The following is a 12,774-nucleotide window of genomic DNA, read 5'->3' as shown; positions in this document are numbered from 1 at the left end:
GTTTAAAAAAGAACAAACAAAAACAGAAAACCAAAGCACACCTCCATTGTGTAGGAGGAATATCTAATTGAATGCTTTAGATCTGGTTGAAATTATTGCAAGCATTAACTGTGTTTTGAGAAACTATAATACTGCTTCTGTAACTTCTCTAATATCCCAGTGAATCACACTTGCTGACTAGACTCCCTCACCTGTGTTTTGGGTTGGGATTTTTTGCTTAACCACAGATGCTGGGCATCAGTGCAGTTTTGCAAAAAGAAATGGAGATTAATGGTCTTTAGTGCTGTTTTGGTGTCATACCCATCGCAAGCATCCTAATTAATGCTTTCTTACATTAACTTAGTTTCTTTAAAAATACCAAAAGATTATTCATTGAATAGATTTTCCAAGGCATGGTGTTAGAGCCTTCATTACAGTGTATTTGTAAATTACAAACAAAGCCTTATTGTACTAAGTATAACATGGTTAAAAGTGACAATCTTTATGTGTACTTCTATCTGTAATTTTTTTGCCACATAAATACTGTTTTCCTTTATACAGCAACCCAAAGAAATGAAATCAAGTGCTGGAAGCAAAGGAAATGAGGTTTGTGCATTTATTTTACATGTTATTTTTGATTACTCTCAAAAGTATTTCACATAAGGTTTTATTTATATCAAAGAGCAACCATTTGCCATTAGGTTTTGGAAAATATTCTTATATTAAGTATAGGACCAATTATCACAAGATAGTGTAAGTAAAATAAGAACTTGTCGGGATTAAGTACTCAAATTTTAGTTACATGCCTCAATTTGATGTATAGAAAAGTTCTCTAAGTTCTAAAAGTAGAAGTAGTAATCTGAACATACACATTCCTCTTTAAGGCCACCTTTTTGGTCATTTAACATTTTGAAAAAAAACAAAGTGATTTTTTTGCTGAAATTATTTTTCCGAGAAGAACGGTTCTTTAAATATATATTCTCTTAGCCAAGATTACAGCTGAAGTAAGGGTATAGTAGTATTTACATCAAGGGAGGTTGCTTGCCTCAACCAGGACCAGGGTGCTTAGTTCACCAACACTCAGGCGACTCCGGTCGTAGGTTCCCCTCTTGTGGTGAGACTCTACTACGACACGTTACCCCTAGACAAACGAGCAGGTACTTCACACTACCCAGATTGCAGAGACATGCCATCTGGCTTGTCAGGTGAACAGGTATTGCAAGTGCTTGCTTCCTCACAGAGGAACTTAAAATCCAAACATTCTTGCTTTGGGGGAGAGTAGGAATCAGTAGTATTAGCATCGGTGCTCACCTACACCTAGAACCCCACGCCCCTGCTTCCACCTCAACCAGAGTCATCACAGCATTCCTGAGTTACTTCCAGCACTGCCTACATCCAGAGCACTGCCCTGTGCTTCATCCCCCTCCCAGCTTCTCACCATCTGCACAGCTCTAGCCCACACCCTTCTCCTTAGCTCTGGCTTCCTACCAACCGTGATTCCCCCACGTGCCACAGACAAAATCAGAGTCACAGCCAAGAAAGTTGCTGCCTTTTTTCATTCACCTTCTGCATCAGTGGCACAGGAGCTGCCCCAGCAGGGGTGAAGCAGGATGTCCTCATCCTGCAAGTGAAGGCAGTAGGCAGGGAGGGGAAAGGCACCAGTTCACACAACCTCTAGGATGGCAGTGGACCACCACCACCATACATTTAGCAGTGCTATTTAACAGAAAGTCTGCAGATAAACCTCTGACTCAAGCAAGAGTTAGAAGCTTGCAGCCAATGATACAGCCTTCTCCAGTGCTCCCAGAGCAATTACTGTCTCCTAGGGAAAAATAAATCATTAGTTGCTTCTAAGAATGCCACCTACTTCCCAAGAAGTAAAATTGCCTGTACTGGTTTAAGATAGGGCCACACCAGTGTAATTTGTTTGCACAGTAGAAGCACTGAGGGTGAACATATATTGGCAAGTTTCAAAATAAATAATAATTATAAAATCCCTCATACCAGAGTCTAAACAGGTGTAGTTATATATACACAAGTAATTACAAGCTGCCTTTAAATACAAAGGTATGACCAGCATGGACAATTTTAACCAAAAGCAGAAGGTACTTCTAGATGCTTCACATGTGTTTCTTAAGGGAATAACTTGCAACCTGATTAGCAAGACTGAAACTCAAGGTTCACCTCCCAGTTACTTTGCTACTTACAAAGTCATTTGCATCAAGACAAGCAAAAGCAAAAATGTAGATGTAAAACTGTTGATGCTCTACTTTTGGTAGCATTTCACTCCTATTTTCACACATGGCACCTTTATAACTATATAAAATACAGGGTTGTGGAATCACACCTGAGCTGTGATGTGGTTCACTTCTGATTTCCTCAATTAGAGCTTCTCCTTGGTCAAATCATTATTAACATTAAACAATTTTATTTTTTTTTAATTAACAGTGACTAGATTGATTTAAAACTTTGGTTTGCTTACAGGATGTTTAGCAAGCCAAGAGTGTCATTGTAAAGTATGATTTGCCTCATTAAAAAAAAATAATTGGAAGCTCTCTATATTTGAGATTTGTCCTTTCCTGCTTATGCTTTTTTGCCCAGATGATTTTTCCATAATGAAACTAAGTATTTGCAAAATCATAATAGGGGGAGGGGGAGTTTCATCAACCATTTTCAACTTTGTGTGAGCAATATAGGTTGATCTGGATTGACTCTACCTGTGTTAAAACATTTGAGCTCATTTGGGGGTTGAGTATTTCATGCAAAAGCCTTCAGCTCTAAGTTGGATTTCCCTTTGCAAAGCAGACTTATTATTCAGATGGCTGAGAATCTCCTGTGGTCTCAACCTCTCATTTATACAATATCTTTTTTGCAGTGTCCTGTATGAGGCATTATCCCAAGGAATAATTTTATTTTACATCGACTGAAAGCAGAATATTTTAGTAAATAGAAACATTTTGATTGGGGATTTTAATTTTGTTTCTTTTTTTAAATAATCTGACAAAACATGTCATGGAAGGAAAAAACACAAACACAAAAAGGACAAAGAGGATTTTATACTTTAGCTCCTGGGGATGGAAATGTATTTTAAAAGATCTGTTTCCCAAGGGCCAGAGATTTGGATCTTTACAGAGCTATGCTGGTTTGTAATCAAAACAAAATACTTGTACTACAAACTTGAATTAACTATGACAAAGAGATTTTTTATTTTTTTTTCTATCTCATCCACTAAAAAGTTGAGGGTTTTTTTAATACCAATTTTACTTTGGATTAATGATCAAGGTCTCTACTCCTTCAACTAGTATCATCTACATATACTTACAACAAATCTCTTGTAAAATGGGGGCCTGCTTATCATTAAAGCTGTGGCTTTTTGTTTTGTTTCTGGTTTGTTTCTCATTGAAGTTTAACATCTGTTTCCAGCTTTTCCTAAAGTTTCTTTACTAATTGACTGTTTCAATAACATTTATAAAATCCATAATCCATTCACTTCCTGTGCATTACACTGTTTTAAAGCAAAGCTTTAAACAAATTGAAAGCAAAGGGTAGAAGTTTAAAAGCATTGTTTTAACAATATCAGGAGTTGTTGGGCTTTAGTTTTTTGTGGTGTTTTTTTTGTTTGTTTTGTTATGTGTTTGTTTTTTTTTAATAGACATCAGGAAAACCACCAGTTCTGGAATAATTGCATGTCAGCATTTAAGAAACAAATTATTTCATTCACTTCCTTATTTTCCTGCTTTACTTACGTACTTGATACATGTTTTCTTAGAAAGTTGTGTAATCTCAGCAGTCAGATCAGTATAGCAGAGCTAAATGCTAACTGTGTTTTAAAACCTCCTTACTCCCTCAGGGCCCTCACATGGTGACAGAGGAACTGCACTCCATCAGCTTTGAAACCCAAGTCTGCCTGTATGGATTGACTATAAATTTGGAAGTGAGTATCCTAGCCAGATTTTCTGGCTTAAAAAGCATTTTCCAGCAGTTTACGTGAGAACAACCATGCGGGGCCAGAGCACAAATCCATCTATCATAGATTTTGTCTTCAGCAGCAACCATAAGCAGACAGATTTCCAGAACAGAAAGCAACATAGGCAGGTACAGAGCAACATTGCTAGCCTCTCTCTTCAGAAGCTCAAATACTGGCTTTCATGACAACTTTGTTACACTATGCAAAGGTAATACATGTTACTAAATAAAGTCTGTAGGATCCATTGAGGTCACTGAAAAAAGTCCATTCACAAAAATTCCATGTTAACTGGCAGGCACATCTCTCCATTTAGCATTATAAATTTACGTGTCAGAGAAAGTCTATGCAAGTCATAGGCTACAGACATCCCTTTGTGCCTAACGTGGATCTTTAGAACCTCTTCAGATTATAAGGACTGCCACTCTTCTGGCTGCAGGTTAGCTTCATGCAGCTACAGCTAGGCTTTCAGTCTAGGTCCAGCTAGCCCAGTCTTGAAAGTCCTCTGAAACACCACTTCTCTCTTGAAATACAACTTAGACATCAGTTACCAACAGTTAGTCCCACTCCACAGGCTAAAGAACAGTATTTTGAGGGGTGGAGGAACTAAAGAGGAAGGAAGAAAGGAATAAAATAAAACAAAGCATACCACACCACTAACACTTTCCTCAGCAGCATTTACACACTGCATTTATTCTTTCCACCAGACCAGCTCTTTGCCTGTGGTGATGATTTCCAATGTCAGCCAGTTACCCAATGCATGGGCCTCTATTATTTGGTACAATTTATCAACCAATGATCCTCAGGTAGGTCTTCAGTATGCAAATACTGACTTCCTGTATTTTAACATTTCTATTATTTGGTTACCTAATATATTCATTATGAAAAGGCTGCATTTCCCTCTTCAACTGGCCTTATTTTTGTCATATACACTGTTATAAACATCATACTTTAATGTTTGCTTGTATCTTTTTTTTCTCTGCCCAAATATAAAACAATATGCACATTTATCCTTCCTTTTTGTAGGTAAAACAGTAGTTCTTAAACCAAGGAAACGTGATAGCCCTTTTCCACAGCTTTTCTAGTTTGAATTTGTCTTTTTTGGATGCGATTGACCAAAACTGTACTTGGTACAAAGTAATTGTACTAGTGCAATTCAAAGCTGTCCATATAGATGGGTATATGGGTCTGTATTGTATTGCTGCTTTCACTCCTGCATTTTATAGGAGCTAGTGCTTTCTATGGAGATTTGAAGTGTAGGTAGCACCTTCTAGTGGTTCTAACCATGAACAAAAGCAGAATCACTCTGAGGCTCCTCCTGGCTCAGCAGGTATTTTAGATTCAGTCACTGTTACTGTATTTGCAGGTCGTAGAATAGCACTGTCAATAGCTCTCAGGCCTGCAGCGGGGATCTGTGGCAGTCACATGGATGTTTGGAGGAGGGAAAGGGTGAGATAGTTTACTATGGACTGTGCCTAAGGATGGTGGCAGGGCAGCTGACCAGCAGCCTGGACTTATCACTCAGTGATACTCCAAAGAGTCTCCTGCACAGTCTTCAGTATGTTTATTACATGTACAGTCCAGAAACCAAATTAAAAAGATGAGCCAAACAATTCAACAACATATAATTATATGAGTATCTAACAGTTTGGGATTTCTGTGAACCAAATATCATAGTGAGAGCATCTACATGTATGGGATAGACTTTAAACATATTTTCACTCTCTTAACATACGGTACTATGAGAAGCATAGGAAGGTATTTTATGCACACACATACTCACTCTCTCTAGGAGTCCTCCCCAGGCATCCAAATGGATCTTACTGGGTGGTTGCAGGTGGGAGCAATAGAACTTAGCCCAGCATCCCCCCACACACCTTGTTTCTAACACTTCTGGATTCTGCTTGAATATTTACAGCCTTCTTTTACAGCCTGTAGTGTATTTTATTGTTGGTAGCTGTCTAAACAAAGCATTAATTCTATTATAGAATTTGGCTTTCTTCAACAATCCTCCTGCTGCCACTTTAAGTCAGCTCTTAGAAGTACTCAGCTGGCAATTTTCATCATATGTCGGTCGTGGACTCAATTCTGATCAGCTCAGCATGCTGGCAGAGAAACTAATAGGTAAGATGATAGAAATATACATATTTTAGTTCCTTTGGGCTTTTACATTTGATAGTCACAGCTAATAACTTTAAGCATGACCTTCACTTCCAGAGCTGACTTAAAAAAATGCCACAATGACTTTTTTTTTCTTTAAAGAAATGCACACATCACCTTATTCTTTACCACAAAGCGATTCAACTTCTGAACTTCCAGGTTGCAAAACTTAAGAAAGAGGGCATCAGAGTCACACTGATCTCTGGTGTTATTTTGTTTTTTTAGCAAGTAATTATCTCATACCTTTGAAAGCAAAAGCATTTTTGCTTGCCTATGTGGTTTGTTTTAAGTGCTGGTCCTTGTAGGTTTAGTTTGGGGACCCATCCTTCACTGGTGACAACAGAGCAAAGAGTCCCTGTAATTTCAACTAGAGCAACTATTAAACACTTTTATCTGACTGTTCCCCAGAAGGAAGAGGCCTCAGTGAGAGCTGGCAGAAGAAAAGCAAGTCTTGCGTGTTTCTGGAGAAGAAACAATTAAAAAATACATTGTAAGCTGTAAAACTCTGAGCCTAGGGTGTAACAATACATCTGCTGGTGGGCAAGAAAAAAAGAATTTGTCAAAGACTGGAGGATGTTTACTTTTGTTGCTTTCAAAGCTGGGAAGCAAAAACTGGTTTCTCTGGGTAACAGTCACTTTTTCTGATGGTTTCTTGGAGATTCTTGCTTAGTGGAGATAGTGGAGTTGAGAGGTGCTGTCATAAATCAGCAAGAATTATAAGAAAGAAAAAATAAATTATCTTAAAATATGGAAGCTCAGGATAGAGTGAAGGGTGAGAGAAGTAAAACTTGGGCTAAAAACTGAAACTGAGCACACAGCATTGGGGAAAATGTCCAAGACTACTCTGGGCAAGTATTCCCAAAACTACCATTATCAGCCACTCCAAAAACATACAGAAATACTGATCTACAGCCCCTTAGCACACCCTTGTAATGCCTCTCCAAGTCTGGATGCAATGTAGTGCCCACAAGCTGCATCTATTTCAAAACTTCAGAAAAATAGACTCACCCTTTAGTGCTTGTTTGTGGTGTTTTTGTTTTTCTCTCTCTCAGGACAACAAGTCAGTTACAATGATTATCAACTGTCCTGGGCAAAGTTTTGCAAGGTATGATTCCAAAAGTCAAACTAGACTTCTCTCTCTCTTAACACCCACAGGGGGCCTAACTCTGTGTCTCTCTGATCCTACTGTTAAGATTCCCACTTGCCGTATGTGGGGCTTGTAGCCAATTTAAATAGGAATTTTTTATTTCCAGAAGTGTAATGGTTGGGATAAGAGACCTACTTAGTTCCATTGCTACAGAGATCAGAAACTGTCATTAGAGGGTGCCCTATATATTTCTGTAAATGATAAATAAATTTAAGAATTTATTGAAGAATACAGAAGAAGACAATACATTTTTCATAAAGCATGCAGTACTGTGTTTTTTTGGATTTGTCCAGTATTTACCTACATGATTTTAATTCAGTCAGTATATTTAGTAACTTTGATGAGGAACAGAAGAGTTCTTAAGAAAAGAGGGCAAATGCCTTTTACTTATGTTATCTACATTATTTAAAAACCTAAGGAACCTTGGAAGGAAGTTGAATTTTGTCATCACTGTTTCTCTCAAAATGTGGTTTCAAAACCAGGAAGAAAAAACAAGTGTGGTGGTTTTTTTTGTTTGGGTTTTTTTGGGGGGACTTTGGTTTTGATTTTGTTTCTTCCTTGAAAAATTAGGTATTTCCAAAGCATGTCTTAAAAATCAAAATCAATTGGGTTTATGTCAGGCTGAAAGACATTACTCCCAACAGCACTTCAGATTTGTCATTCTCATTTGTTCAAATGAGGTTATTCTTAAAAATCTGAGATAGCCATGTCATGTGGATGTTAGGTAACACCACTATTACAATTCTCTTCCTGTGTGGGTTGTTTTGTTAGTGTTTTGTGTTGTTTATTTTGTTTTGTTTTCTTTTTTTTAAATCTTTAGGAGCATTTGCCTGGAAAGTCTTTTACCTTTTGGGTTTGGCTTGAAGCCATCCTGGACTTAATTAAAAAACACATTCTTCCACTTTGGATTGATGGGTGAGCAATGAGGAAAGGGCTGTATCTTGATCCCTCTCTGTTGTGTCTTTGGTTCTTTATTAATCTCAGTTTTAGCTATGCAGAAGGGAATTTGCAAAGTGTTTAATACTTATGTCTCCCTCTTCCCATTTATAACTTCTTGAAATTTTTGCTAAAAGGGAACACCTTTCAGTCTCTTAGAAATGCATTTTTAGATCTGATTATCTGTTCTGTCAGTGTACAGTCAAGTGCTGTGATAAAGCTCATCATGCTTCACAGTACTTGGAGCTCGATGCCATACTCCACATGTAACTCATGCACAGATTGAAGTCTGCATTTTTTTCCCATAAGCAAACCTGTGATTTCCTGTTATACTTCAGGTACGTAATGGGATTTGTCAGCAAAGAGAAGGAACGAATTTTACTTAAAGACAAGACACCGGGAACATTTTTATTAAGGTTTAGTGAAAGCAATCTGGGTGGAATTACCTTTACCTGGGTGGATCAGTTAGAGAATGGTAAGTATAGTTTTAAAAATATAACAAACCTGAAAACTCTGCAATACAGGAGCCATGTTTTTTGATTTAAAAGTAAAATTCACATGTATCGTGTCTTAGTATGGTCTTGGGCAAGTATCATATTTACTGAAGCACAAACTAAAACTCTGAAAGCCTGCATCTGGATTCCTTATACTATGAGTTCATTAGGAGAAATACAGGCTTACTGCAGACATTTGTTTCCACGTGTTCAGAAAGTGTCACTTGAAAGATACTAACATTGGTACGAACGTATAAAACCCCCGCCGCTATAAACTGCAAATGAAAGGCAAAAAAACCCACCCCAACTGCAGCTGCTACTGCACCAGTTATCAGCAGTTACGGTGCCTTTGTGTTTCTGCAGGAGACGTGACATTCCATTCCGTGGAGCCCTATAACAAAGGTCGCTTATCTGCACTGCCCTTCGCCGACATTCTGCGTGATTACAAAGTTATTATGGCAGATAATGTCCCCGAAAACCCCCTGAAGTACCTGTATCCAGACATTCCCAAAGATAAGGCCTTTGGCAAACACTACAGCTGTCAGCCAAATGAAGGTTGGGCTCCATTTGTATTTCTCCTTTCTATAAAGCAGCTGCAAAGTCCAGAGGCAATTTGAGGAAGGGAGGTGGGGTGGTGGGAAGAGGGGTATGAAGGGAACAGATCAAGACACTTTCTTTAGTAGGCATCTTGAAGAGAACTGTTTTAACACACATCTATCATTTAGGCAGCTTCATACCGTAAATATATCCCTGGTCTTAGAGGCTACTGTAGAGGCAATGACAACAATATTTAAAAGAAGCTAAGAAATAGATCTTAGGACAGAAGAATAAAAAGAAATAGGAATTATTTTTTTTGCTGACTGCTAACACTGCAAAATTCAGTGCTCAGGTGTTTAAAGGAAACGAAACTGAAAAGTCAACCTGCTTATCAGCTTCACAATTGTGTTGCACTCTAGCATGCTGTCTCTTTAATTTCAATGAAATTCTGTATTTTCCAAAGAGCTTGGAAGACCTGCTTTATTTCAGCAGTACAACCCTTGGAAAATACAATGCACTGGAAATACTGCACTGAAAAATGCAAAAAGACTGCACAAGAATGGCTCTAAGTGCATTCAGGCCCATGCTCTTTCTTGTTCAACGTAAAAGCCAAGCCATTTTTAGATCAAACTTGTTCACTCTCAAAAAAGCTCACAAAGCCTTGATTTTTTAAAGAGATAATACAGATTCTTTTGGTCTTTCAATATAAAAAGTTACAATTCCATCTGAATTCAGATTCCTACACAAACATATTTAGAGGCTACAAATGTTTTTCCTCTTCATTTCAATTCAGTGGACTTTTTCTAATGCTCCAATCCTCTAAAAAATTATGTATATGCATAATTTCATGTAAAAAGCATTGCTGAAACTGAATCTGTAGAGGCAGAGCTCCACACAAGCATTTACAGAACTGAAATCTGGAGGATCACAATTAGCAAGCTTGTAGAGTTACCATGTAGTTATTTTCAATGACTTAACAAGGTCTCTCTTGTCAGTTACTCTATTATTTTCTTTAATAGTGATTCATATCAAGGGATCACAGCCAATAATGTGACTAAAACCTGAACTCCAAGACTAATCTCAGGAATTCCCCTCATTTTTATGGCCGCTTATTTAAACATAAACAGGGACATTTCTCTTTTAATATGTTATGATCTGCAGCACTTAAAGCAGATAGTAAATGTCAAATAAATCGTAAAATTACTGGGCAATATTTATTTCCTCTAATATTTGTTTTTAGTCTCAAAGCCCTCAGATGGAGGAGTTAAAGGTTATGTTCCTTCTGTATTTATCCCAGTCTCCAAAATGTAAGTATCCTTATAGATGTATTACACATCAAATATTATTTTAATTAACTTTATATACCATTTTCAAAGCTTTCCCTGCCTCCCTTCCCTCATTCAAATAGTTTGGGATAGCAACACATGACATGGTTTTATTTTGGGCAAGGACTACAAGAAAGGGAAGATTTCACTTCTACAGTTATTTTCCTATCCATGCGGCAAAACACTTGTAAAAAATTGAATGTAGACTTTACACTACTCTGATCTACTTATCTTTCACTGTCTCCTTTTCCTCTCCAGCAGCTGGTATTTCTGAGCCAGGTTTATCCTCTCTTCCATTGGTCTTATCACCTACATTTCTAAACATATACCAGGTTGTTGGCTTGTGCTCACACAGCCACCAGCAAGCCCAAGTACAGGCTGAACTAAATTACTAGGCTTTCACTGTACTCCACTGCTATGCATCAAGTTAGAGATATTTAGGCTGCTTTTAAGATAACTTTTGTGTTTGTTTGTTGTTTTTTTTAAGCTTAAATGATTCTACAGATCCACATTCTCCATCAGATCTTCTTCCAATGTCTCCAAGTGTTTATGCTGTGCTGAGAGAACACCTGAGCCCTACAGTGATCGAAACCGCTGTATGTTGCAAACTTCTCCATTCATCAATTAATAACAAGCAAACAGGACACCTACAACACACATGCTGATTATAAAAAGGCTCCTTAAACAATTATGAAAAAAAGCTAGAGCTCTTTTTTAACTTGCCATAGTACAATCTGATACAACAGTGCAGATGTTCCCTAGTCTAAATAGATCAGGATGTTATGTGAAATCATCTGACATGCAGGCCAGCGAACCACGAATGGCATAATTGAAAGAACTCGGAGTTCTTGCACAAATGAAACCTTTACACTGGAAAAATACATAACAATTCTACTTATTCTGTAGATAGCACAGAGGACTTGACTTGCTCAGGGAACCTTCACAAGGAACATAATTTGTGATTCATCCGACTTGCAGAACTTTTCAGTGCTGCACGTTTCTACAAGGGGTACACAAGTGAGAAACTAAAAGTAAACAGGAACATTTTTAGCAAATAAAACTAATATCCACTAAGTATATAGAAAGATTGGGAAAATACTGATTTACTATCCTATTAAAAGTATTTTCCTCTTTTACTTAGTGACTAGAAATCGTGTTCTGAATCATTGTGACTTAGTGAACTCATAGCACTGGGCATAGCACTGGTGTATGCCCACTTGTGATATGTCTCACAGACTCCTATCAGGAAACACAGCAGTAGTTTGGCTGTAACAGCTTTAAAGAATACCTCCTTTTTAATGCTAGCTCTTAGTTTTTAGTATGTTCAGTGATTTGTGATCTTAAAATGGTTATGTATTTAAAGGCCAGTCAACTCCCCTTCAAATACCTCTCTGTAAACACTCCTCCTGACACACAAACAACAAAACTAAACCGGAATCCCAACTGCCAATGACTGGAAGCACGGTTAAACTTCATATGCAAACAAAGTTATTTAATGTAGACCAAGCTGAAGATCTGTTCAAGAGCAAAATACCTGTCTTTTCTGCTCCACCTTTTTCTATGATAGTGCTGATAACAAACTAAAATTGACAAGCTAAAATTGAAATACTAGCCTGAATGAAAAGTCTGCATTAAAAGCTACCTCTCCTAATCAGAGACACGTCCCCACTCATCTGTTGTTTGATTGATGCATATGAAAAAACTTCATTCTAAACTAGGTATGTATTTTAATTTCCCAGAGTTTTGGCAGTGAAAAGAACAGTTGGTTTCACTTTTGTTTACCATTGGGCTCCAAACGTTTTTGGTTTCTTTTAGCATAGACAGTAGTTCTCAAACCAGTTCTGTCCAGAACTGCCAAACCAGCTGTGACCATCACTGCCTTTTGGGATCACAACCATCCAAAATGAATGTTCAGTGGTGAAGTGAAAGAGTCAAATACAATCAAATACTTTTTAAGGATACTAGGAAAGTGGTTTGGTGCTGTTAGATGGTGGGTGGATTACTGGAGGCTCTTGCTAGAAATGTTTCCAAGTTCTGCTAGGTGAGAAAACAGTTTTGGAAGATTTTAAAAGAATTTCTTTCTGCATTCTATTTAACTTGCTAAATAGAATTAAGAGAAACATGGAGATTGCTTTTCTTTATAATTGCAAATTCTCACAGGACAATCTACCCTGGGGAAGAGCTGGCTAAGTACAGTAAGCAGGCAATCTGCATTATTACAGCAACACTCTT

General features: G+C 37.6%; 1 protein-coding gene across 1 annotated transcript in view; it reads left to right on the top strand.

Moving 5' to 3' along the window:
- Window positions 1-12,774, top strand: part of STAT4 (signal transducer and activator of transcription 4) — a 39,217-nt gene that overhangs the window by 25,894 nt on the left and 549 nt on the right. The window contains exons 13-22 of the mRNA XM_009995242.1: window positions 541-585; window positions 3,830-3,913; window positions 4,651-4,749; window positions 5,932-6,067; window positions 7,156-7,208; window positions 8,071-8,165; window positions 8,525-8,661; window positions 9,044-9,235; window positions 10,458-10,524; window positions 11,030-11,138. Of these exons, the coding sequence (XP_009993544.1) occupies window positions 541-585; window positions 3,830-3,913; window positions 4,651-4,749; window positions 5,932-6,067; window positions 7,156-7,208; window positions 8,071-8,165; window positions 8,525-8,661; window positions 9,044-9,235; window positions 10,458-10,524; window positions 11,030-11,138 (1,017 nt within the window). The remainder of the gene's footprint in view (window positions 1-540; window positions 586-3,829; window positions 3,914-4,650; window positions 4,750-5,931; window positions 6,068-7,155; window positions 7,209-8,070; window positions 8,166-8,524; window positions 8,662-9,043; window positions 9,236-10,457; window positions 10,525-11,029; window positions 11,139-12,774) is intronic.

Source organism: Chaetura pelagica, unplaced genomic scaffold (genome assembly GCF_000747805.2).
Source record: "Chaetura pelagica isolate M959 unplaced genomic scaffold, ChaPel_1.0 scaffold33, whole genome shotgun sequence".
NCBI classification, from domain to species: Eukaryota; Metazoa; Chordata; class Aves; order Apodiformes; family Apodidae; genus Chaetura; species Chaetura pelagica.
This window is presented reverse-complemented; position numbering and strand designations above follow the sequence as displayed.